Source organism: Leucopleurus acutus (assembly GCF_964270905.1).
Source record: "Leucopleurus acutus genome assembly, chromosome: 5".
In the NCBI taxonomy this organism is placed as follows: Eukaryota; Metazoa; Chordata; class Mammalia; order Artiodactyla; family Delphinidae; genus Leucopleurus; species Leucopleurus acutus.
Genome location: NC_139147.1, coordinates 128160980 through 128188438, shown reverse-complemented (window position 1 = coordinate 128188438; position 27459 = coordinate 128160980). Strand labels below are relative to the sequence as shown.

Sequence of the window (27459 nt, the reverse complement as noted above, 5' to 3'; positions counted from 1 at the left end):
TTGATTCTCATTCTTCCGGTCCTTCCTTCATTCCTCATCTTTAATTGCTCACCAAGTGCTGTCAGTTATTCCTTTGAAATTTATTTTGCCTCTTCTGCTGTTGTCATTGCGATGCTCTGCTTAAAAACTGTTATCTTGTACCGTAATTACAGCAGCAACCTCAGAGCTGTTTTCTCAGCCTCCAGCCCCTTCCCCGCAACAATGCAAGGGAATGCTGCGGGCTGTCAGCAAAGTGAACTCCCTGATGCCTTGCTCTCATCCCTTCCCTGCTGCTGGCACAGTTGTCAGCTCTGTGTGTCCAATGGCAGCAATCCAGATGCCTTTGATGGTAGTCAAGGCCCTCTCACTAGTGCATTAACACTGTTCCGCCTCAGACACCCCCTTCCTTCCACACTCAAGCTGACCACACTGTCCCTGCTCACGCAATGGCAGGTCTCTCTCTGAGCTGTGCCTCATGACACTTCAAGCTTCTCCCTCTTCAGTGAAGGACCACATGACCTGTCCTTCTAGAACTCTGACCTTGAAGGCTAGCATCCACAGTCCTCCACCTTCTCTGGTTTCTGCAGCACTTACAGCTTGTTTCCGGGTGTGGGATCCTGATTCTAGACTCTCTGGCACTGCTCCCCGGTTTGTTCACATCTCAGTGACCTGAGAACTCCACGAGCTCTGTTTTCCCTGTAGATTCCACAGTCCCTGGCACAGGGCTAGTTGGGTGTCTGGTCAGCATTGAGAAAAAGAGGGGTGATCAACGTTCTGAGGCAGAGGACTAGATGAGGTCCCTCCCAGGAACCGGAGTTTATGTGCAGATCCCTAAACAGCTTCCCTCTTGTGCTTAGATATCTGGACCAAATTTAGGTGAGTCATGAACATGACAAAGTCTGCCTTGGATCCAGAATGGGGAATGAGGAGGCAGATGTTCCCCTTTCCTATGGCTCCATCAAACCTGCTGGGACACAAGATATCAACGACTGAAAACAACCTAATTTATGCACTAGCTTTCTGGACCCTACTGTGGGATTCTAGGAATCCTCCACTAGCAGGAGGGCACTGGGCTCTTCCTGGCACCCTGAAGCCTCCCTCATGGGACCCGCAAGCTGTCCGTGGTACTGATTTTGTCCTTTCTGAATGCGCAAGAGGGCTGAATGGCAGTATTCCATCTTCTTCTTCCACTTTTAATACCTAAATGTCACTTACTGTTTAGAACTGGCCCTTTACCAGCCCACGCTATCCTGCCCTGAGACCCTGGCACTTGTAAACACGTCGAGCTGACTTTTTAGCTACACCCCACAATCTGCCAGCATCCCCCAAATTTATCCCAGCCTCTTCCCTTTTGAGAGCACACTAATCTCCTGCTACAGGATCTCCAACAATACTCAGGAGTTTCTTGTGCTTCAAGGACTGCTCCCTGCCATGCAGGAAGGCTCTGGATAATGGCGAAGTCATTTCTCCCCAAAGTTAATATCTTTAAAGCCTTGGTTCATGTTTGAGATTTTGCAGATCTCCTGGGACTATGGTCCTTTAAAGCTTTAACAATCCAGGCTGTGACCCCACTCATAGCATAAATGGGTTTTGAGATCAAAGAATAAACATATCTGCAAATCAGATCTTTAATAGAGATTAGTAAACTAGAAGATCATAAAATTGAAGTTTTTCTTTTCTCTCTCTCGGCACCATCAACCAGTTTAGATCTGTACATACCACTTTTGTGCCAAAGGTATGTAACCTATGTTAAAAATGATGAAAATAATCAGAAACTGTAAGATATTATAAATATTAACACTAACAATAATATGAAGCATTGGACAGAGCATTATAAAATGTCTTACATTATAGAGCTATATTACATCTGATCTTATTATAACTGCCATTAATAATATTTCCCCAACAGTCACCATCTGAGAATATTTTCTGAGCCCTGTCTCTAAACGTTTGGCTGTGCCCGACTCCACAGCTGACTCGAATTCCTTGTTCACTGTCTGGTGATTCATTGCACTAAATACCATTTCCCTGATAATTAAAAACTGCTCACTGGCAAGTGGGAGCAGAAACAGGCTGATGCAGGATTTATGCAGAAACACAGAATGAGCCAAAAGACAAATGACCTGTTCTGCCTAGCTGAAGACATTTTATTTTTCCTCATCATCTTCTGGGACTAGAAAAAGGTTAGCTGTGATGTGGGAACGAGGTCTGGAGAGATGTGTCATCCCGAGACGAGGTGGATACAGGGAGAGCCATTAGTGCACGTGTTCCGCCAAAGCACTCTTCCGACTTAGGACCTAGGGACCCTGCCCACAGCCATTCCTAGACTGGCCCTATCTGACCCTCATCAGAGGAAAAGCACTGAGTTTGAACCGTTTGTTAGACTTCTGATTTCAGTTTTCCTTCTTCAGTCTAACAAAGGTATCCTCAATTGCAGGGAAAACAAGAACTGATTCCTACCCTGCATAGGTGCAGGATGCTCTAAATTGACATTGCATCACCAGGTCTAGGCTCCGTGCCACCTCCTCGGTTTCTTGTGAAAAGCTTCAGTGATGACCAAAGCCTCTGCCTGGCCCAGAGCAGCAGCTGAGACATCGTGTGTGCTCACACACGCACATACTCATACACACGCACAGTTGTACACTCACACACACTCACATACATACATATGCACTCACACACACACACTCCTTAATTCCACAAGCCAGTGCGGTAGCACAGCTGCCCGTGAATAAACCACACAGTGATTAGAATGTGAACTTTCTCCCATGCAGATGCCCTTGCTTGGACGCCACTGGCCTAAATGAATCCTGGCACCATCAAGAGATGAGCTCTACCTTCTGGGAATAGCTCCTTCCCAGAACTGATTGGGGCCAGTATCTGTGGAGCTCATTAACTCATAACCCTCTCTCATTCATCCTTACATATGTCTTTACTTGCAAACCATTCATTACAGCACATTCTAGATTATTTAATTAGTTTCCATGGAAGAGTTCCTGTAGGACAGCTTAGCATACATTGTTTAAAAGCCCTTGATCCAAAATAACAAGGTGGTATTTTTAAAGTAACTAATATAACCCTAAGCGGTTTACAGCCCCCCAGTGCTCATCTCCCATGTCCGCCCCCCCCCGCTTCCTCTTCCTACCGCCCCAAACACTTCTTAGAACAATTTACTGATAATAATCACGAGCATATCAGCTTGTGAGCCCTCCCTGTACATCAGGCACCGTGTTAGGCATATCACTTGCAACATGGTCCTTAATATCAGAGCCGCCCCAGGAGGAAGGTGTTCCCTCCTCCGTCAGCAGAGGAAAACGACGTTATAAGAGATGCATGTGGTCTTGGCTCAGAATTCCCAGCTAGTGAGAGGCTTTGGTGTTGTGACCTCACCTCTAGATCCCAGCTTCTGGGCTCTGAGCCTTCTCTCATTTCAGCCCAGAACTGGGAAGAAGTCACAGGTTGTTGACACTGGCCTGCTGCCCCTGTGGCATTTTGAGTGGGTCTTTTGTGGTGACCTCGTCTCCTGAGCTCACCCCTCCAGCGCACACTAGCCAGCTTCCACCTGAAGCATCTGTGTTTCTTCACCTAAGCGCCTCTCAGGCCCTGGAGTCTCCCCACCCACCTGCCCAGCAGGGCAGCCAGCCCTCAACCAATGACTGATGGGAGTCCTGTGGAGCTTCGCCAGCTCCCTCCACCCTAGGGTGGGCCAACTCTGAAGCATATGGTCTCAGAGATTCCTAGGGGCTGGGGAGTTAAGCCTGTGTCAGTTACTCACAGTCCCAAGGCAGTAAGTGCCTTGAGAGCACACCTTTCATAGGCTGCCTTCCTTTCCTACCTACCTGTCACACTTGCCTGCGGCTACTTCTTCGGATCACCTCCCAGATGAGCCACTTGCTTTCAAAACCTTGTCTCAAGTTGTTGCTTCTGGAGAAACCCAAAGTGAGACTGCCTGGAGATACTGGTCTGGGTTGTTAGACTTTCTATGTGGTTTCAATCCTTCCTGCACTTCACTTGTTCTCCACACCAAAGGAGAAAGGGATGAACCTCCAATTCTGTTTTCCCCTTTGTCCACTGTTATTAAAGTAAACTCTCCCTCTCTCTCTCTCTCTCTCTCTCTCTCTCTCCCCTTCTCTCCCTCCCTCCATCCCCCCAGGGATTAGAACATTCTATTATAAAGATGAGGATTTGCTTTGTCCAAAGTTCAATCAGCAGATTCCAAAGTCAATGTTGTCATCCCCAAATTTTCAAAGAGCATTCTAGAGTGATGTCGACCACCCTAAAGCAAACCGCCTAGCATGCTTGGAGTGCTTTCATTTCATGACTGGGAATAACCCAGCTTTCAAAAGAAGCAATTCCTCTGGTCAGAGCACCTGGCTCTCTTTGGCTTTCAAAACATATCCCCCTTTAATTGTTTGCTGCATCTTCCTCCTCCCTCTGGATTGTACTCTGGCCTGAACTGGTGATCAGGGCAACATTAATCTGGGGGATCTGTAGAGTCACCAGAAGTTTTTTGGATGAAATATGTCAAAATTAGACCACGCGCTCAGGGCTGGGACTCACTGAGAAGAAGCACGGTGGCCGGGTGGGTGCGCTGAGAGGAGCTCAGCTCGGGGAACCTGAGATCCAGCCTCCACCGCGGGCACAGCACTTGGGCTTTTGCACACCTGCCTGCCCTGCTGACCTGACTCTTCCACGAACCAGACAGCAGCGACGGGCAGGGAAAATGGCTGCTCTTCCCAAGAATGCGATGCCAGACCGTGCTGAGCAGCTTTCGAAGCTCAGCTCCCACTACATCACCGCCAGGAAAACCATCTCCATTCTTGCCTAATGACACATCCAACACGGTGAAAAATGACATTGTGATGAATCCATTTGTTTTTGGGTTCCATTTCCTTTCTTTTGTCCCCTCTCCTCCACTTTTTGAATGTATTTTTTCTGCAATGACGATTCTCTATTTTGTCCCCGTGCACACCTATTTATCTTGCCACTGTAAACATCAGTGACAAAGTCCATATTCCTTTATGTATTTCTCATTCACCACTTTATTCACTTTTCATACTTCACTGTGTCTGAGGGCATGGGGGTTCAATCACCATTTTTCTTTCATTCCACCTCATTTTTTTTCTATGTAGACTTTGCTCTTTCCTCTCCCAGTGTTTTCTATGCTTTTCTCTTCCCATTTTCTCTTCTGGTATACTGGCTTAGCACTCCTATCTTGAGGTTTTTCTAATAGCAATTTCTTTCTTTTTTTTTTTTAAATCCATCCTCATCCCTCTTCCAGCCCTGGACACAGCCGTCAGTTATAACCTTAACGGTGGCCTCCACTCAGGAAAGTTGTCAAGTTGATAATATTGATATCTGCCCTACCATTTTACCACCACTTTTCTGCTAATGCATTTGGTTGGCATCAATCAGCTTCTTTGCCTTCTGTGAGTGCCCGGTGTGGGAACTGGTCCCAATCTGTCATTTATAAGTAATCTGCTCCACATTTCATCAAGAGCTCAAAAACAGAAGAAAATACAGAGGAGAAGTAGAGGACAGAGAACCAGGCTAGCGTGGCCCAGAGGGAAGGGAGATGGGGAGGCCCAGCAAGGAAAAGAGAGGCAGCCCTATGTGTAGGAGAGACACCCCTGCCCCGGTCATACCCTTACAGCTGGGGACATCAGCCAGTGCTTAATGACCACCGTGTCCTCTTTGGGATGTTAACCCTGCTTATCTCCTCTAAAAAGGCTCCCCAGGGATGAAGATCTACATTGACCCCTTCACTTATGAGGACCCCAACGAAGCTGTCCGGGAGTTTGCCAAGGAGATTGATGTCTCTTTTGTGAAAATCGAAGAGGTCATCGGAGCAGGTATGGCTCTCCCCTCCCCTCCTTTCTGTTCTCTTGGTGTCCAAACAACCTCTTCCCACCGCTCTGGGTGTTCTCTACCATCTTTTTCCCCAGAAGATACATCTAAGCCATCTACAATGTGTGTCTAAGAATCGTTTGGGGAGCTTGTTCGTGGTGTCCAAGCTTCTTTGGTATTGCAGAGAAGTCAACTCTAGTCTAAAAAGATTCAGAAATAACTTTGGAAATGGACCACCAAATGCAGATAAAGAGAGAGAAATAGGGTAACCAACTGAGAAATATACATTTCTAGAAGCTGGACCTAGTATCCCCTTCACTGACTCTCATATCTCCATGGCTTTGGGCCAAGATTTCTTCCCACACTTTCAGTTCTCCTTTTCTGATGTACATGGATTTGGAGGCAGACCATGATAAACTGAAGAGCGACCACTATTTCCAGAAGAAAGCTCACCCATATCCATATTTTTAAACAAAAGATCTATGATATGGATGGTAATACAAGACACATTTCTGTCCCAAAACGTGTGCTCTCATCCAGCTCCCTGCATTGGAATAGAAACCCAGCCCAGCAGAGAACTAACTGCCTGAGATGCTCTTAGGAAATTCTACCTAAAGACTGATCTAAAATTTTCATCTTCCTTTAATGGGTCAGTAGTTGAGTCAGTTGGGCAATGGATACAGCCTTACTGATGTAAATGAGTAAAATATCCCAAAATATCATTCCTTTGGAAGTAATCTCTTTACTGCCCCCTCTGCTATCTTTTCTGAATCTTCTCAAAGATGTGTTTGCTTTGTGTCCTCTTTCCTACTTTTGTTTCTACAACATTCTTTGTCTTCTCTTCTTCTTTAAATTGTATTAGCCACTATTCAATCTCTCTTCACTCATATGTTGTATTCTTCTTTGTAGTTCATATGTATGGAAGTGCTTTTTTTCACATCAGTATTTGGAGAGCCATGGGGTTGTCTCTCCGAATAATATTTTAAACTCCATAAAATATGTTTAGTCAAAGTCTTCCAGACAGCCACTCCATATATTGTCTTTAGGGGGAAAGTCACACTCTTTCCATTCATTGCCTCTCTTAATCCACTGAGGGTTCAAAAATCCATCTGTGAAATTGAAAGTCACATTTGAAAGCTTGCCCCATTAAGCCACCATTCTCATGCTCTGATTTCCCTCTTAAAGAGCTCCAAACTCATGGCATCCCTGTGGTGGGTGCTGGGACTCTCCCTATCAGGACACACAACTCTCTTCCTACCAACCCCTCACATGTTCCAGCCGACTGACCATAATCTGATCCACATGAGTCTATACATATTTCCCATTGACTTTCATTAAATACTGAACCACGACATTCACTTCTGTGCAGATAATTTTCTGTTCTCCCTTAGACACTGACAGACCTAAGGATCATGCCTTGGAAGGCTGGATCCCAGATAAATTTGATGACTCATAGGGGCTCAGAATTCTCCAGTAAACTTGAAAGAGCATTGGGCAGGGTGGGAGGGCGTTCAGTCTGGCATGCTATTCCTCCACATTGTTCATTGTTGTTATGTCATGTGGCAATGGTGATAGCAATTTTAATGTTGTTATTTATGTCATGTGCTTAGAGCAATGTGTTCTGGACTGCATTTCATCCCAGAGAGCACACGTCAGCCCCCCTCCCGACTTTGTCAGGGGAGAAGTAAAGAGCCTTCTCACTTTATGACCCTGCTGGGGAGTGGCAACTTGGAGTGAGCCCACCAACTGCTGGATGCTGGGTAGCATTTGCTGATGCTGCCGTTTTTGTGCATTCTGCTCAAAGAAGGCTCAGTCCCCGCCATGGCTCACCTGATCCCAGGGAGGGTTGATACATGCAGCAGTTTATAAGATGGCCAGCAGCTTGGGATAAAGACTTCCACCCAGGTGCTGCTGACCGCCCTCTACCTGACACCCATCTGCTCACGATTCAGAAATCACAGAGCTAATCCCTGCGGATATGAATTCACTATGTGTAACTTGATGCAGTTTCAACAGGAGACACTCCTGGCTGGTGTCAACCTCTCTCCACTCTCCGGTTCTTTCTCTCTGTCACCACCCCTGCTTCTCCCACGCCCTGCCTTACTGAGACTGACTTCACATTGTGCTAAAAGAGCTGGTGTGAAGGTTGAGTTTAAAAAAAAAATTTGTAAGGTAACATTTATGCAGTGTAATTGGCAATATTTCCCTTAGCCACCTGGCAGATTCTGCTTGGGGGACCAAATGTGGGATGCAAAATGGTAACACAACATGAGAAGAAGAATCAGAAATCATTTCTCCTTCCTTCCTTCTATTCCTTCCCACCTTCCCTCAATAAGCTCTTATTGAATAATTTTTGCATGTGGGTGTGGAGAAGAACCGACACTCTCCTGTTCAGAGGTCTGACAGTCTTGGGGAGAAACAGGCCAGTAACATGCTCACTATTTCACACAACCCACAACACAGGTATGTACAAAGGTTGTGACCAACATAGAGCAGTGTTTAGCTCCCTGTTCTGGGAGTGAGTTGGGGCATCAGGAAGACTTCACAAAGGAGATCACCTGTGGCCTGAGCTTTCAAGCATGGAAGCTAGTAGAGAAAGTAAGTTTCTGTGAAACTCATGAGAGGATGAGACAGAAGGGGAAAATTAAATGACAAAAGGAGGGGAATGACCATGACTTTCCAGCAGTGGTGTGCTGGAGCCAGCTTGCACTACTTCGCAGGAGCCAGTTGTGTGCATCTTTTCCCAGCCCTGTGTTCGGTGGCATCATGTTGGTAGTTTGACATTAGCCATGGGAGGAATATTTACACCGTGAGAATTAGCAAATGCTACAAATCAGGGGTCTTTGTTTCTTCGTTTTCTGGAGAGCTGGTAGTTGAATGCTTACCAGCACACTCCGGCCTTCCAGAAGGTGCAAGATAATTTCAAAGAGGTTGCAGAAAAACTGGCCCCTTCCTGCTGAGAACAGTTCCAGAGGAGAGGGCTATGTTTGTTGCAGGAGGGATTAGGTTGAGAATTCAAAAGATCACAGCCTGTGACTGTGGTGGATTCTGGAAAACACACTCAGTGCCTAATAATCCCGGCTGATATGTTAGTGTCTAACACAGATGCAGTCCCACTCCATGAGAGGAGGGGAGGAGACTGAGAGCTAAGACAAGGGACCAGAGAACACGCAGCCCCGGAGGTGGGAGGAGGAGAGGCTTGATGGCCAGAGAGGACTCAGGGAAGAGTCCCCTGAGGGCTTGGAGGCTGTGGATGGGCTGACACTCTGTGCGGCACATTCTGAGAACAAGGCTGAGAGGAGGCTGCTAGGGAGGGGTTTCCTGAAGGTAGGAATCAAGCATTAAGTCTGGAATCAGGCTGAGGCTTAGCAATCCAGAGACTGCAGTATGGATTTTATCCTGTAGAAAATGGCGAGTGGGCTGCTTTCTGAGCAGGGTGGGTGGTAGGAGTGAGGGGGGAGAAGAACCTGATGAACCTGTGTTTCGATTGGACTGGAAGGGGTGCTGAGAAATGGTAGGTAAGGACTCAGAGGCATGCAGACCAGTTATGGGGCTTGGAAACGTGGAGAAGTTTTGAGATGACCGATGCTGGGATCAAGGGTGGTAAGGAAGGCTGCTTTGCAGTGAGTAAACTCATCTAAACCGGAATGTACCCACACATGGCAAACGGAGTGACCAGTGGGCTTGGTGGCATGGAGGTTGTGACCAGAAGCAAGGGCCATCAGGTTAAACACCTTGAAGAGAGAGGGGGGCTGCCTGGCCCCCAGGGTGTGGGACTGGAGGTTGTGCTTGCGGGTAAAGGCCAATAGAGTAAAATCTAAAAACTATAAGGTTGAAGAATTGGCACCAACCTCCAAAGTTTCTTCTACAGTTGTTGAGGATATTGAACAAAGGAATAAATAACAAATCACTGTGAGCCAGGTGTGACACCAATCAAGAGGACTGAATTACATTTGACCCTAGAACAACACAGGGGTTAGGTGCATCGACCCCCATGAGCTGTTGAAAATCTGCATGTATAGCTTGACAGGCAGCCCTCTGTATCCATGGGTCCACATCCCTGGAATCAACCAGCTGTGGATAGCATAGCACTGTAGTACCTACTGAAAAGAATTCTGCGTATAAGTGGACCTGTGCAGTTCAAACCCATGTCGCTCAAGGGCCAACTGTATAATTAGCTCATTAATCAGTATGTAATTATTTGTTTAGTGACCCTCTTTTATCACCGTGCTTAAAATTCCATGGGAGTGATGAAACTTAAGTACTTCTGTGAGTCCCATGCTTGGCCTGGTGTGGCACTCAGGTACTCAGTTAAACATTTGTTGTGTAGGGTTGAATGTCTTTGGGGGAAAACCATAACAGGGATAAGAATTTGGAGAACTGGGTGGAGTTTGGGAGAATGCAGAGAGACTAGAGAGAGGTTGAGTGAGGTTACGAGTCGTTCAGTGCTCTGAAAGAAGCCTACTGGAATGAGGAAGGCTGCTCCTTCCTCTTTTCCCTGCAGATGATGGGAATGATTGAAGTCCCTTTAGAGAGGGCAGACGGCCATCTGATATCTTTGGAGAATGTCAGCTTTTTATAACCATGAATCTGACTCATAGGAGTCACTCACAGGTCAGCTTCAATTGACCTGTGGAGTTCTGATCCGATGCTTAATTCTTTTTTTGTTTGTTTGTTTGTTTTGTGGTATGCAAGCGTCTCACTGTTGTGGCCTCTCCCGTTGCACAGGCTCCGGACACGCAGGCTCAGCGGCCATGGCTCATGGGCCCAGCCGCGGGTGGGATCCTCCCGGACAGGGGCACGAACCCGCGTCCCTGAATTGGCAGGCGGACTCCCAACCACTGCACTACCAGGGAAGCCCCAATGCTTAATTCTGATCGGTTTGATCTGTAGACATGCCCAGAGCATAAAGCAGAGCTGCCATGTCTAATTGGGCTCTACAGCATGAATGGTGCTCCTGGGTCATGCAGCGTGCAACCTACATAACTGTATGTAGCAGCCCTGAGCATGACAAATGCATGAAAATAGAGGTGTCACCATAAGGGGTCATCCAAGGGGAGACATGCCAGTTGTATTTTAATTAATAAACGCATCCTCCCCTGACTCAGCAGCTGCTGATCCAGCATGTCCATGGATGGCTTACTGTGAAGGAGAAAGAGGCTTGAGGTGAGAGGGCTGGGTAAGGAGAGCTGGGGAGAGGGAATTTGTGATGTATATGGATGGAATGGGGCCAGCAAGGCCCACCATTTCTCTTTGAAGAAGAGGATGTGTTTCTTGGGGATGATTTGATAGAAAGTCACCTGCCAGCCTGACTCTCTTGGGCTCACTCAGACCGAGGATGGGCAGGATGAGGGTAGCCTCATACTGGATAAGAATCACAGCAGGAAGGGTTTCCAGAGGAGCAAATCAAATAGATATTGCCTGTAAGTATGATTAATATAACTGGCATGCACTCAACATGTACATACTTTACAAGCATTGTCTCATTCAACTCTCATAATGGCCCTGTTAGCCCTGTGTGTTAGTTTGCGTGTGTGTGTGTGTGTGTGTGTGTGTGTGTGTACGCGCACGTGCACATCTGTGTGCGCGCATGCATTTGTAGGCTGGTAAGGATATCCACATTCAGTGAACAGCTTGCCAAAGGCCATGCTACTGGCTGGACTGAGTTAACGGTAGAGCAAAAACTGAAACCCAGATAAGGTTGATCTTAGTCTGGTGGACGTAACTCCCACACTACCTGCCACTTTTGTCACTGTTCTGGAAAATGACAGCTAAGTATAGAGACATTGTTTCTGATGGCAAACTCTAGCTAGCAGTTTGGAATACCCAAGCCTCTTGGCTGGAAATGACGGGACTCTCCTAGAATTCAGTATTCCCATATGGCGGTGCCACAAAGATGACCTGGGGAGAGCATGTTCTTCCTAGAATACCCTTGTCCCATCCTCTGGTCCTCCTATTCTACTATGATCAGTTATTTCCTTAAGAAGGATAACAATGAGGGCCAAGATATTTACCATTTTTAATTATGTGTGCTTGCTTATATTAAGAAAATAAGTAATATCTAGGTATGTGGTTGTCTAATGAATACAAGAAGCTATGAGAAAAGAGAAAGCTAGGTTTACTCTCGCCATCTACATATTAGGTATTGTGAGCACCGTGGCTATTAATTAGATTCCATCTCATTTGCCAACCCCAGTAGCCTGGTAATGGGTACCTGGGGAACTCTGCTGAGGAGAAATAGGGTTGTGATCAATTAGTAATGTCTGTCCTGGGTGCAAGGACAGAAGGTGGTGGAATGCCTGTCATGGTTTTACTATCCCTGGTTTAGCATAACCTATCTTGCACAGGATAGTGTGAAAACTTGCTGGAAATCATACTTTAAAAACCTAGTTTAAATTAATTCTTCAAAAGTTTCTTTTCCGGTGGAAGCTTGAACTAGTAGTGAGAAGCTCTGCTTTCCTTTTTCCCTCCCTAAGGCAGTGTGTGACTTCACAATGCTGCTAAAAAAAAAAAAAAAAAAGACTGAAATTGTGTGTGGATCCACGCGGCACATAGCCAACGGCTAGTGCTTGAAATGTCTGCTGGCAGGTTGGATGTTTCATTTTCAAAAATTGAAAATTCTTTCCTTCTGATTTTACATATAATAGTTGAGGCATTTAACGCTGCTGAGCCACTTTTTCTCTCTTCCTCACTTTGTCAAGGAGCTGAAACTTGTAGGGAATAATTTCAGCAGCTGTCTGGGAGGGCAGTGACAGGAACTGGCAAAATGACACTCAGCTGACAGCACTGAGGGCCACGGTTCTCAAACCGGAGCCAGGCATCAGAATCACCTGGAGGCAAGTTGAAACCCAAGTCACAGGGCCCTGTACTAAACTTTTGATCCAGTTGGATATAAATGGGGCTTGAAAGTCTGCATTTTCTAACAGGTTTCCAGGTGATGCTGATGCTGTTGGACAGGAGCCACACTTTGAGAACAACTGCTAAGAATCACTGGCACGAAGCTGGAGCTAGTTTAGTGCCAGTCCTAGCCAAGAGGTTGTTTGGCTGTAGGAGAAGGTCCAAGGTCAGCTGCAAAGATGTGTGCCAATCAGAGTCCAGCCAGACCAAAGTTAGGTTGGCTGCAATTACTATCAGTCAGCAAGCTGTACAGAAAGAACTAACCATAACCACTACCCAGTCATTTCCTGTGAGTATCTATTTTAAATATAATGCTGGGGTGTTCCCTGGTGGTCCAGTGGTTAGGACTCAGTGCTTTTACTGTCGTGGCCCCGGGTTCAATCCCCGGTTGGGGAACTAAGATCCCACAAGCCTCACAGTACGGCCAAAATAAAAATAAATAAATATAATACTAATGCTTCAGTTGTTGAAAATATTTTTTAGGCATTAAGAATTTTTCTTAAAAAGATGAAAAATGGATGGCCATGTTTTGGAGCTCATATGAAAGGAAGCTCTATAGAGTTCAGATCATGGCAAATCGAAGCACCACAGACCTCAAGTTCTGGCCCTAATGACAGGAAAGGTGTCCCCAAAGCAAAAATAGTTCCCTGAGCAAAGTATGTGAACCTGAAGTCAAAGATCACAGGTGACAGCAGTCAGATTGCAAGTGACACAAGGTCTTGGTTTTCTGTTTGCTACTAAAAAGGGCCCATCGACTCCCACTCCCTAGGAGTCTGTGGCGGTGCTAGGGGGCCAGAGACCCGAGACTTTAACGCCCCGGGCTTACCTGAAGACACCCTCCATGCCCAGATACCTGGCAGGGGGACTTCCCAGCACCCCTGGCAAGATGCTCTGCTGTGTCTTGGATCAGCTTCCTTCAAGTCCCGCTAGGCTACAGAAACCTATGTTTGCTACCTTTCCTCTTCCACTACCCATCCCCACTCCCTACCCCATGACCCTACCCTCACTTCCCACCTCACTCTCTACCCCTGGATTGTCTTTTCCTGTGTCTCCAACAGTGTGTAGTTTACAAAGCACTTTTTCAGAGACCCCACGCCCTGTTAGGAAGGCCCCACAGTTGATCAGGTCCTTTTGTCCAAGAGAGCTGAGAAAGCTGAGGCTGAACAAGGGAAGCACCCTGCCCCAGGTCCAGTGGGCGGGGAAGGAAGGGAGGATGGTGTAGACTCAAGCTTCTTCCCCCAGAGTTTCTTCTTCTGGCCAGAGTTTGCCCCAGCTGCAATGAGGGCCACTTAATTACAGGGTGGAGCACAGCCTCTGAGTAAGGACTGTGGATTAAGTGACTTCCTCCGCAGTTGGTGGTTGGAAAACCTCCGGGCTTGGGGAATATGAAGTCATTTCTTTGTCAGACACAGAAAAAGAGCTATTTTTACAGAATCACCATCCTTTAAGCCGCTGCTTTCCAGTGATTATAGAGCAGATTTCCAAGAGCAGTAACGATACAGAACCCATCTCTCCCAACCCAAGGAGAGCACTTTCTTTTTTTAAAAAGACTTTATGGGCTTCCCTGGTGGCACAGCGGTTGAGAGTCCGCCTGCCGATGCTAGGGGACACGGGTTCGTGCCCCGGTCCGGGAAGATCCCACATGCCACGGAGCGGCTGGGCCCGTGAGCCATGGCTGCTGAGCCTGCGCGTCCGGAGCCTGTGCTCCACAATGGGAGAGGCCACAACAGTGAGAGGCCCGTGTACCGCAAAAAAAAAAAAAAAAAAAAGACTTTATTTTCTGGAGCAGTTTTAGGTTCACAGCAAAATTGAGTGGAAGGTACAGAGATTTCCCATATACGCCCTGCCCCACACATGCATAGCCTCTTCCATTATCAACATCCCCCCGTAGAGTGGTACATTGGTTACAATTGATAAACCTACACTGATACATCATTATCACCCAAGGTCCACAGTGAAGGTTCACTCTTTTTTTGTTGTTTTTTTTTTTGCGGTATGCGGGCCTCTCACTGTTGTGGCCTCTCCCGTTGCGGAGCACAGGCTCCGGATGCGCAGGCTTAGCGGCCATGGCTCACGGGCCCAGCCACTCCGCGGCATGTGGGATCTTCCCGGACCGGGGCACGAACCCGTGTCCCCTGCATCGGCAGGCGGACTCTCAACCACTGAGCCACCAGGGAAGCCCAAGGTTCACTCTTGATGTTGTACATTCTATGGATTTAAACAAATGTATAATGACGTGTATCCACCATTTAATTTCATATAGAGTAATTTTACTGCCCTAAAAATCCTCTCAGGAGAGCACGTTTTTATTTTATAATTTCAAAAATCTATATGATGAGACCCCTACAGAGGATATAATTTGGAGCTAAAGTATTAGGAACACTGAACCTGAAGACCAGTCAGCCACAAAGATTAAACAATGATATGACATTTGTCAATTAGGAAACGAATATACGTAGCCCACACTGCTCTATACAGATAGGACTTTGCAAAGCCACACCTTCATTGATTTCTTGCTTCCTTCTCTTCTTTCTTTCCGCTCACAGCTACAAAGCCCACACTATGTGTCAGGCCCTGTGCAGTGAAAGGCAGCTTGTAGGCAAGCACTGCTTTCAAATGAATTCAAAGGTGTAGGGATGAATTCCAGGTACTCCAGGGCCTTTAGCAGTTCCCTAATCCGTTTGAAACACGCTTGGGTGGTTTAGACCCCTGGCTCTCAACGTTGGCTGTTCCTCAGAACCACCTGGGCAGCTAGGCCTGGCTTCATGGGACCTCTGTGGTCGCACGGAGTCCCATGCTCAGCAGGGCCCACACTTAGTTTAATGCTCTGCTGTCACCGTGTTGAACTTCTTAATAAATTTTGAACAGGGAGTCCTGCATTTTCATTTTGTACCAGGCCCTGCAAATTACGTAGCTGCTCCTGCGAGCAGCTTTTAACTATGTCCGTGCCCAGGCTGCACCCAGACCAACTAAACAGAATTCCTGGAGGTGGGACCCAGGCCTCTGTGCTTTGTAAGCTTCCCAGGGGATTGCAGTGGGCAGCCAATTTTGGGAACGCTGGTATATAACAGAAGTCCTCAACTGGGGAGTTTATGTGTATGTTGTGGGGGATAGCAGATTCACCTGGGGCACTTTTACACACTCCCCAGACTGATGTGTAGGAATTCATAAATATTCTGATTCCTAAATATTCTGATCTCATCTGACTAGCCGGGCAGGAACTTTCCATGAATATGATATTTGTCTATAAGGTAGTCCTGATGCCAACCAGGGTTCTTGGCCTTCCCCAATCAATAAAAATTGACTAGAGGCCAGACGAGAAATTCAGGCAAGGCTTTACTGTGACCCCTGCTACAGCAGAGGGGAGTGGGAACAAACAACAGTTTCCCTGCTTGCTAGCTCCCTCAGGAGGGGCGAGCTTGCTCCTTATATGGTGTGTGTGCAGGGGTCAGTCTGGAGGGGTGGCTTTGGTGTTTTGCCCACCCCTTAGGAGGTGTGGTGTGCAGGGGGCATGCGCAGTGCCCTGCTTTTGCTCCCGACTCCTTGCTCTTGCTCTGGGCTCTGCAAAAGTGGCAGTTGGGTTTCTTGGTCTCTTTGTATCTTTTGTCCATAATTTTGCCCAAACTGCGCATGCATGCAGTTATTTTTAGTCCCATACAGTTTCTTTGTATTTTGTTGCTTGAGGAGAGGTGTGTCCAGGTGCAAGCACTGCAGCACTGCAGCAAAGGGTCCCAGATCCCAGCTTGTCTCAGTCACACTGTGTTTGCTGTTCCCTGGTTACTGAGTCACTATAACAGTAACTGCATATGAATGGTTAGGACTTGCACAGTTGGAGCACAGTGGGCCCTGCATTGTGACTTCACATCCACCCAGCTCTCTTCCCTGTGGCACTGCTAACCGAACACACCTTCTGAGAGGCGGTATGGCAGGAAAAGGGATAGGCCCAGGGAGTATCCCTGGCTCTGCCTCACAGATGTGGGGTTTGAGGCATGTTTTCGTCGTGCCTCAGTTTCCTTATTAGTAAAATGGGCATAATAATACCCAGCTCATGAAGGTGCTGTGAGGATTAAGACATGCAAAGAGCCCAGCACGGTACCTGGCACAGAGCAGGTAGTCAAGACATTTTGATGTACTATCTCCCCCAAGAAGAAATATTAGCATACTTTCCCCTCACTCTCAACCGTGTCTTTTTACTAAAAGAAAATAGAACTCATTAGTATGACAACAGGGAGGAAATACTGATATTCTTCAATTAGTATGCTTATTAAATACGCAAGCTGTATTCATTCAGCTCATAGTTATTGAATAACTACTAGGTGCAGGTGTCAGAGAGATGGATTCCATATATCTCTATACACAGACACATATATATACATACAAAAATATATAGAGACACATCCATATATACAATATATGCACAAATGCATACAGACACATACATATATGCACATATATACACAAGTATGTATACATACATACATATACATACTCTACACAAATATATATACATAGAGAAGCACACATATATGACAGGTGGTTGTTATTCAGTACTTTTCTTTAAATTTTACTCATTTGAACTGCAAAGACAATGCTTATTGTAACAATTTAAATGAAAAAGTAACTAAAGTTTACTAATCCATACTTCCCCACTCCTATTCCCACCATTCTAGTGTAACCAATTTTTAAAATAATTTGAAGTTGAAAGTAAATTTGCTATGAATTTTTTCCATAATGTTTTTTTTTTTGGCATTCACCACCCCCCTACAGGCATATTCTACAGACCACATTCTATTAATATAACGTTCTCTTCTTTTCTGCTTCACTTAGCAATGTAATGCAGACATTTTTGAAGCCAATACATCTCACTCCTCTATTAGTTTTCAGAAGCTCATACCATTCTGCAGGATGGCTGTCCCTTTCCAGCCATCCCCCTGGTTATGGTCATATGGTATTTGGCTGTTGAAGGAGATGCTGCCATAAACAGCCTTTTGTAAAAATGTAAATACTGGTACCTCCACTTCTTTTGGAGCCTCCAGCAGTTTGTAACCCAAGAATGGGCAAAGCCAAACAAATAATAATAAATAAGATAGCCCAACTTTTATTGGCATACCTACCACGTACCAGACACCTCAGTGGTGTGTACAAGTTACGGACATGAATGAGACTTGGTCTGACCTCAAACAGTTGTGATCTCATGTCAAAACCAGTATTACACATGCTGTCTATCTTAGGTCCATGCTGAAACCTTCCTAATGGTGCTTAAGCCAACCTCTACTCCAGCCTTAGATTCTAACAAGTTCCATAGACTCTTGAGCAGTTCTGCATCCACAGGCCTTTCACGCAGCTTCCTTCCAACCTATGCAGCAGAAAATATAAGAAGTTCCCTACTAAATCACAGATGTTAACTTGCTTTTCTAATTCGGCCAGTAACGTATCTGATTGCTCACAGTTTGCTCCATCATCGCCTTGCAGAAGCTGAAAGTGAGAAAGAAAGTTTTCCCAGCAGAAATCCATGTTTCTCCTATCAGGCCTTTGACACCCGTTTCTGCGATGCACTTACAAGTAGATTCTAAATTGCTTCACATGAAAGAACTGAAGTTACAAAACCAAGTTAAATCATAAGATAACTTTTGAAAGCACGTTGAATGGGATTCAACAGATTTTTTAAGCAGCTGTGAAATAGTGTCACCAGAATTGTTTTTACTCTTGGTGATTTTACTGCAAAAATGTTTAAATGCTGTGGCACCCATGGAGGTGTGCAGCTCGTGTCTGCTTGAAAAAGCCACTGTTCAGCTGCCAGGAGTGCAGGTAGCTGCCAGCCTCCTGCTGCAGCGCCTTCAAGATCTGCCTCGGCTTTCTCGGAGGGACCCAGCTCTTTCTGGCAGCCCCAGTCAGTGACTGAGCACAGTGGGATGCTAGGGCCTGGGCCTTTCTGGAATGGGCACTCTTTATTCTGAAGCTCCTCATTGGGTTAGATGAGACTGTCAGGTCTGCATCAACCAGGTCTGCACTGCAATCTGGGCCTCTCCTTGCCCACTCCCGCTTCCCCTTTCTTTTCATAAAGTCAGGTCTGCACCATGATCTGGGACTCTGGCAATCCTACTTCTCTCCCCTTTATCCTGCAGTGTCTGCTAACTTACCTTCCTTACTCCTCAGTTTCTGTTTTCCGAGGGACCCAATAGACACAAACACTTTCAGGGCAATGTAGGAATATAAACGCTATACATCTCATTCAGAGGACTAAAGTACCTGAACGTATCCCATAACCCCTGGACATTCTTGCACTAGGCTCTGCTAAAAATGAATTATGATTCTGCCACAGTGAAACTGACCATTACATTTCAATTGTTCATCTGGGATACAAATGAAAAAACAAATGAGGAAAAACAAACCCGTATAGAGTCTGAAATTTCACTTTAGTTACCCAAGAGATCCGAGGTAAAGAACATATTTGGGTATTCCTTCTGTGTTTGCCGTGAACTGCATAGTGCTGGGACGTCACAATTACAGTGAGAGGACACTATTTCCTTTCTGCCACCTTAATCACCGTTCCACTTGGAGCACCATTGTTCTTGATAAGCTGCCTCCTCTCATGGTTCCACAGACAGAAGGAAGTGAGTAATAATTGCATTCTTGTTGCAGGAGAGTTTGGAGAGGTGTACAAGGGGCGTTTGAAACTTCCAGGCAAGAGGGAAATCAATGTGGCCATCAAGACACTGAAGGCTGGGTACTCGGAGAAGCAGCGACGGGACTTTCTGAGCGAGGCGAGCATCATGGGCCAGTTCGACCATCCCAACATCATTCGCCTGGAGGGCGTGGTCACCAAGAGTCGGCCGGTCATGATCATCACGGAGTTCATGGAGAATGGCGCTTTGGATTCTTTCCTCAGGGTAAGAGCAGCTCCGCTCACCTTTACTCCTCAGGGCAAAAGCATGGATGATGCTGGCGCTGGTGGACGCTGGCAGACCGTCGTGGGCTGGGGAGAAGTGTCCGTGTGAGGACAGCCTGTCGCTCAGGAATCCCTGATGAAATGCGGGTGGGCGTTGAAGATGTTAGCGAGGTTAACAGATTTGCTGCTGAAAGGAAAGAACAAAGCAGAGCATGTGGACCCCTCTGTAGGAGGACAGCATCGAGCCAGGCCTGGATAAGTGCTTGCTGGATGAGTAAGAGTGAATAGAGGAGGATGGAGAATGGCCGTCGGTGTCACTGAAGAGACTGAAGAGACCTCCAGCCGCTATGCTGTCCTGCGTGATTCACGCAGATGCCAGTGGCTATCTCTGCCTCTTCCCCAGCATAGCCGCCCTCGCAGATAGCTCCCTTTGTTCACAGTTCAGAGATAAAACAGTTGCCCTTTTCTGATGCCTGGGCATCCCGGCCTCTGAGGAGGCGCTTCTGGGCAGGTCAGGGGAAGAGTGTGTTGCAGGCATCCACAAGTCTTTCCTGGAGTTGATGGAGAACTGTGGCTCCCAACCACCTGCAGCAGAGGTGCGGGTCCCTGAAGGCCTATGGCCAGGAGATCTGCAAAGGACCGTTGTCAGAGCATGCCCACATGCAGCCACAAAGGAAGCATTTTCACTACTGTGGGGTATTCCAGAGCTATTCAGAGAAGGGGCGAGTGAGCACGGCTGAGGTGCTCATGTCTGGAGGGTAGAAGCTGTCTGACCACAGGCCACGGAGCAAGGCCTGCCTCGGACCAAAGGGACAGCTGGGCAGCCTGGGAGCAAGAGAGTGCAGGGAGTGGCATCAAAGAATGGGGCAGGACCTTCTGAGCAAGGGCTTCAGAGTAATACTAAGTAGCCAGCTATGCATGTCACCAAAGCTACCAAACAGTAGCTATGGCTGAAGATCAAAGGACCATTCGTAGAGTCTCATTGAAACAGTCATGAGGTGCCCTGTGCTGGGATGAGAGAGACATTGCTCTAATGCTGTGGAACAAATCACCCCAAGATTTTAGTGACTTAGCCCAACGACAATTTGGTTTGCTCACACATCTGCAATTTGGGTAGGCCTCGGTGGAGACCTCTCTGTGTCATGTGTTGTCAGCAGGAGAAGCTCAAGGGTTAAGGCCTGGAATCGTCAGAAGCCTCATTCATTCATCTGTCCCAGGGTTGATGCTAGGTATCAGCCGGCATCTCTCCACCTGGCTGACTAGGGCTTCCTCACAGCAAGCTGGGTCCCAAGAACAAGCAACCCAAGAGTAGAAGGCAGAGGCTGTATCAGTTTTGAAACCTAGCCTGAAATGTCACAAAGCATCCTTCAACCACATTGATGGACCCACCCAGATTCCAGGGGAAGAAACATGTCCCACATCTTGATGGGGGACAGCAGCCTTTTTACACATAAGGGATGGGAGGTCCTGTTATATCCATTTTAGAGAATACAACCTGCATAGATGCCTCTGACCCCCAGGACCTTAGTGCCCAAAGCTTCCAGCAATCATCTGCCTGGATTATACTTTTTGTTTCCGTACATGAAGTACAGAGGTATCACATAAAGAAGAACTGAAACCTTCCTGAGGAAGCCAGGGAAGGCTTCAAGGAAGAGAGAGAATTTCTCTGATATTGGAGAAGGGGGAATTTGCCAGACAGGTCAGGAATGGGCAGGTAGGCTCACAGAACAGTGGAGCTGTGTGTTCATAGGTCAAAGTCAGCGTGGCCTATTTGGTAATCTGTCATCAGCGGCCTGGTGGCTCCAAAGCTCAGAAGCAGAGCTTAGGGGCTGCAGTGTGGAAAGGGAGCTGAGGACTTGTCTAGAAGCTGCATTTGTACATACTGAACCTACCTTTGCAGGGGGAGCACACACTTTATGCCTCGTCTGAGTCATTAGGCAGCAGTGGCTTTTGTTTGGTGGGGTGGGGGACAGCTGATGTAGGTGATGGGCCCCACGTACTTTGCCTGGTACAGCCTCCTTGAGGATGTGGGTTATGCTTTGTATTTTGAAACCCCAGCGCCTAGCACACTGAGCACCGGGTCGAGGCCAGTTGAATGAAGAACAGTTTCTGGAGCAAAAGAGTTTGGGCAGGAGAGATGGAGCTTGCTGAGTGTACACGGTCTCTTGTCCTTGTAGCCAGAGCTCTCGTGTCAGCCAAAGAAACGTGAATAGGAGGTAATGTTAGAAGAAAAAGTATTTTCCGGAACCAGCCTCTGGACCTATCAGGAGTCATTTACCTCCTGCAAGTCACCTGTCTGTGCTTCACAGAGACTCTCAACACGATCTGGAGACTGTGATGAGACTCTTTCCCTAGAACGCACAGGCGAACAGGAAGATTCATTCTCAGGAGCCTGCGGAAAATCAGAACCCTGCACCACTGCTCTGCACACACCTGTTCCATTTTGGGGGCGCAGGACATGGGGGCAGGTTGGATGCCAGTTATTTTTCATGACAATGTGGCCCAGGCAGTGGGAGAAAAGCTAGGGGCGAGAGAGGAGCACAGGGAAATAGAGGGGAAAGGATGGCCAGAAGGGAGCGGCCAGAGCAGGCGGTGCTGGGAGCTGAGGGAAATGAAGCATGTCCGACTCCCCACCCGGCACAGAGACAGGTAATCTATAAATCTAATTTCAGCCTCACTACCAAACCCTGGAGCATAGCAGCATTAATTGATGTATTTGCTGCTTGATAAAATTGAATAGTGGGTCATCAGTTCCATCCTGCAGGGTCCATCTTCTGGGAGGTAGTATACTTTTAAGATCACCATTCAGAGAAGAAAGGAAAAGGGTTAGTCTTCAATTTGTGCACCTGCTTCCTCCCCAACCCCCCACTGGTCCTTTCATACCAGACGTGGTGGCTTTGGAGAGTGACCACAACTCCAGCTCTGGATGGGTGTCTCAGAGGCTCTGGGCATCGAGGGTCCAGGGAGCACATCGGAAAGGGCTTCTTACAGTCTGCTCACTGCTCCCCACTCATTTCAGGACTCAGGATTCTTCACATTCTGGAGGGATTGGAAACACCATTATTCTTTAACCACACATTCAGTAGGTTCATAATTATCCATTTTTAAAAAAATGTCTGTGCCATGGGTTAGGTAGACTGCAAATCCATAATTAAATATTTCCTTCTTGGCACTCAGATTCAGGGGATTCAACCTGGTAGCTCTTCCATAATCTTAGGCACAAGCCCTGAAGCCCTCCTCAATGCCTCACGCCTCAGCCAAGAGGGTTGACCTGCTCCATAAGGCCTTCATGGCCAAAGCTTGGCCTTGTGGTTACTGCTGGTTCATTCACAGATGGTCGTAACTGGAAGACTCTTGGAAGTCACTGAACAATGTCAAATGGGGACATTTATCATTCATGGGGTGCTCATTCATGGGCTGGAGCTAGAGGACAGCAAGCCAGTTGTCAGAAAGAGAACACCAGGTTGCAAGTTCTGAGACTGAGGCCCAGCTTTGGGCTCTGCTATGAGTCACCCTGTGGCCTTGAGCAAATCCGTTAACTCAATTTCCCAATCTATAAACTAAAGGCATTGAGCTGGATGATCTTGAAAGGGCTCTTTCAGGTTAAAAAAAAAAATCTATGATTCATTTTCTTCAAACAAATCAAATAAAGGTTTCATTTCCTGAAGTGGGTTTGTCAATGTAAGTTGAAATACCTAAATCCTTCCTGGCTAATAAAAGGGCCAGCAAGTGGCTTCAGTGAATTTGCAGAAAAGCAATTTCAACAGAAAGCACTTCATGAAAGGAAGAAAGTTTAAATCACTTCACCCAGCCTGTATTTCTACTATAAACTGTGTTTTTACCATGTGCTCAGCACAGAATCACATCTTTCCCAAAGTTCTAAGAAATCTGTTTTTCTTTTTCTGTCTTGTTTATCTTTGTATGCTGATGCTCATATCTCTGAAAGTTCTTTTTTGGGAGTTTATATCAATGAAGTGAACATAAAACAGCTGGACATGTCAGAAAATCTTAATATGTTTATGTCTCTAAGTTTCCAAGATTATGGACGCAACAGGTATGACTGTCTTATCATGATACCTGATTCTCCTGCAGATTCTAAAGAAAATGTGTTGTAGAGTCAGCATTTTCCAGTGGAAAAGGCACTGGACAGGAATTATAAAAGATTCAGATAAAGTAGCATATTTGTGGTGCATGTTTCTACTTTCTCTTTCTATGGCCATGGCAGACATCATTAATCAATCATAGATCTTCTTCCTACAAAGCTTATACACAGATTTCTCCACACAACATTGGAGGCAGCCATTACCAACTGATAAAAGATGAAACGTAAATGGAGAAGCAATTTGCTGTTTGGACTTAGATTCTTGTTATAAGTCAAAATCACACAGAGTGATTTAAGGCTGATCACTTAAACTTTCTGGACTTCCTTTATCTTCTCTATAAAAACAATGTAATATTGCCTGCCTTGCCTACTCCACAGGACTGGAGTTAAGGATGAAAACATATTCCATGAAGTATGACTTGCCATTCAAAGGCCAAGAAGGAAGAAATCAGAGTTTGTAGATTAACTGATCCTAATTTCAGGCCTACATTATTAGTTCCTACTACAGTTAGGGTGGGGATGATTATTACAGATGCCAAACTGCTGAGCTCAGAATGCGCTGTGAACTAGGCTCTCTGAGGGCACTGATACTAGGATGTCTGCCCCACATGCCCAGGAAGCCAGAAGGAACCTGCAGTCCTTGTCCAAGGTGTCCTCAGTCTCTCTCACCAGGCATCTGGGGGTCATGGGAGAGAGGATTTGTGAGACATTATGGCCTTGCTGATAATTCCAGCAGTCAGTGCTGCTGTCATAGTATTCATGGGGCACTGAGCTGAGCCCTCCACATGTATTATCTCATTTAACCTTGAATCGCAAATCTCAGGAAGAATGGGCACTCTGTTCTTATTTTACAGATGTGGGAATCACTGCTCTGGAGGTTAAATAACTTGCCCAAGAGCATGCAGCCAGTGAGAGACAGAGCCCGGACCCACCATGGTCTGTCTGGCTCCAAAGCCTGAACTTTTAATCACTTTTTGCCCTTTGTCAACACCAGAATCTATAAGATGACTGATCTAAACATTTAAACAAATCAGAAAATGAAGCAGCTCAGTGAAGTATTTAATGACTTAAAGTAGAAACATAGACACAAATCTGCAAAAGCTTTCAACACTGCTCTTGGCAAAGCTGCTTCCAACCAGCACCGGTGCCCTCCCCAACATCTGTCTACAAGTGGGCTTCTGTAGGGAGACATTTATTTTTAACCACATTGTTGTCTCCACTTACAGAGGAGAAGAAACAAACTGAATTGAAAAAATCTGACCCTTGGGACTTGTGGCTGAAATATATTTTCTAATATGCGGAAGTCGCATGACAACTTTCTGGAGAGGCAGATCCCCAGAGACCTACTTAGAGAAATGATGGTGCTGGGGAAATCTGGGCTAGCTTCTCAAGGAAGTGTGGAGTGAAGTTCATTAGTGAGCAAGATTTGCATCACTCACGGCACATCCAGCTCTGGCAGATGGGCACCATGTGCTGAAAACCAATCAGTTTCCAAAAAGCAGCTCTGCACTTTATTTTGGAGTTGGTTAGAAGCAAATATTGCAGAGGAAGCATTCTGGGCAGATTGGGAGGTGGTTAAGGTTTGAGTGAGAACTTGGAACTTGGAGTATGTCAAACTCAGTATGTTTGGGGGTCCTCCTTCTGGTGGGGGTTGGGGGCTCAGGAAGGAGTGGAAGGAGTGCCAGTTTGCTCCAGTCCTTCAACTGAGCGAGGGGTATAACCAACCCCCGGGCTTGCAATCTCTCATGAGGAACAAAGTCTTCAACAATTCATGCTACCGTTGTTAGACTTTTCAATTGTTGGAATATTTTCCCTAATAAATAGTGTATTTTTACAACAGCTCTTTTATTTTTCTTTACTTATTTTTGCATAGAAAATTACTTTTGCAGGAGCTCATGCATAAATGATGTGCCCATACATATTAGTGAGATAATGCATGTGAGTGCATTGGGCACCATCTCACAGACAGTAGCTGCTCAATAAATGGGAACTCCTCACACTGTTTATGCTTCCTGCATTTCACAGGAGGATCCTGGGGCAGAGGGAGGGACTGCCTTGTCCAAGGTCTGTGTTCAGCAGTAACTGGACTAGCCCAGCGTGCCCCGCCTCCTCCTCCCTCTCCCCCACTCAGAGCATCTCAATGCCTGGGCCATGCTCTGCTTACACAATACAACTCATAACCCTTTAGGGAGCTGCTGGGGCTGGACTAGTTGGGAAAATGTGTTCTTGGCAGCATGGCCCAAGGTCCACTGATGTAACCAGTGTGTGCAGAGCTCAGGGGCTCTGGGGAGGTGGAGGAAGGCATACATTCACTCACAGAAGAGCCTGTCCTCTAACCATGGAGGAGGGAGGCCACCCAGGTAAGAAACTGTGATTGGAGAGAAGGCAGCACTTCAGGTTGGCAGGAGGAGGGGCAGCAACAGTTCCCATTCACTGGGAGAGTCCACGAGCCAGACACGGTGTGTGTGTTCCTCCTGACCATCCAGCTCTCTGAGGCAGGTGTGTTATCCACTGTCGGCCAAGACACCATAAACATTTAATTCTGGAGACAAGAAGAGATGTACCAGCCATTCATTCAGCATATGTTTATCGAGCTACATCTGTCTACTCAAACATCCTCAGCACTGGGAATGCTATGGTGACTGCAAGAGGGAGGGTTCTTGTCTCAAAGAGCTAAGAGTCAAGTAGCAGAGACAGACAGACAGACAGGCACACACACACACACACAATTAAATCTTGTGATACATGCTAAGAAGGAAAATAAGAGCATACACTGAAGGATAGTAGTAAGAAAGTGCTACTTTTTTGTGGGGGAGGGGACTGGCTAGAGAGACATCCTCTCTGAGGGAGTGTCATTTAAGTGGAGACCTGAAGCAAGTAGGTGTTGATTGTGGGGAAAAGACAGAGGGAACAGCATGTGTAAGGGCCCCGAGGCAGGAAGGGCTTGGCCAGGGAGAGGATTGAAAAGTCGCCAGTCACTGTGGCTTTAGCACAGGAGTGCAGGACAAAGTGACATAAGGTGAGGCAGTAGCTGATCCCATGGGACCCCGTGGGCCATGCTGAGGAGTTTGGCACTTTCCCTTAACACAGTGGGAGGCCATTAGAGCGCTTCAGTGACGTGACCTGATTTCTGTCTTACGAGGATGGCTCTAGCTGCCCTTAGAGAATGGATTGGGACGGGGGAAGGTGTAGGGAGGCTGTTACAGGTGATGGATGATGATGAGTTGGTTAGAATGGTGTCAGTGAAGGTGGAGAGGACTGGATGGCTTTGAGATGTAATCTGAAGATGAAATCCACAAGACGGCAAGGAGAAGGCAGAGTGTTCAAGGAGAGGGAGGAGAATGGGAGTCGGAAGGGAGAAGGCAGTGGGGCCCTGGCACCTCAGCTTCTGCTTGACCACTGAAGCCCATCTTGATCTGGTTGCCCTTGGTGTCTAATTACAGCAAAATGATGGACAGTTCACGGTGATCCAGCTGGTGGGGATGCTGAGGGGCATTGCTGCGGGCATGAAGTACCTGGCCGAGATGAACTACGTGCACCGGGATCTGGCTGCGAGGAACATTCTGGTCAACAGTAACCTGGTGTGCAAGGTGTCTGACTTTGGCCTTTCCCGCTACCTCCAGGATGACACCTCAGACCCCACCTACACCAGCTCCTTGGTGAGTCCTTCTGTGTCTTCTCGGGTCAAAGTACGACAGGGGTGAAAGGTGGCTGCTCATGGCAGGGACCCATGACGGACCATACT

The 27459-nt window shown here is 46.8% G+C and overlaps 1 protein-coding gene across 2 annotated transcripts in view; it reads left to right on the top strand.

Annotated features, from left to right (window-relative positions):
* Window positions 1-27459, top strand: part of EPHB1 (EPH receptor B1) — a gene marked incomplete at both ends in the record, with an annotated part of 425673 nt that overhangs the window by 352522 nt on the left and 45692 nt on the right. The window contains 3 exons of one of the 2 annotated variants that reach the window (XM_082839067.1): window positions 5709-5831; window positions 19366-19613; window positions 27158-27373. In XM_082839067.1, the coding sequence (XP_082695193.1) occupies window positions 5709-5831; window positions 19366-19613; window positions 27158-27373 (587 nt within the window). The remainder of the gene's footprint in view (window positions 1-5708; window positions 5832-19365; window positions 19614-27157; window positions 27374-27459) is intronic. The other variant, XM_082839068.1, reaches the window with a different exon arrangement.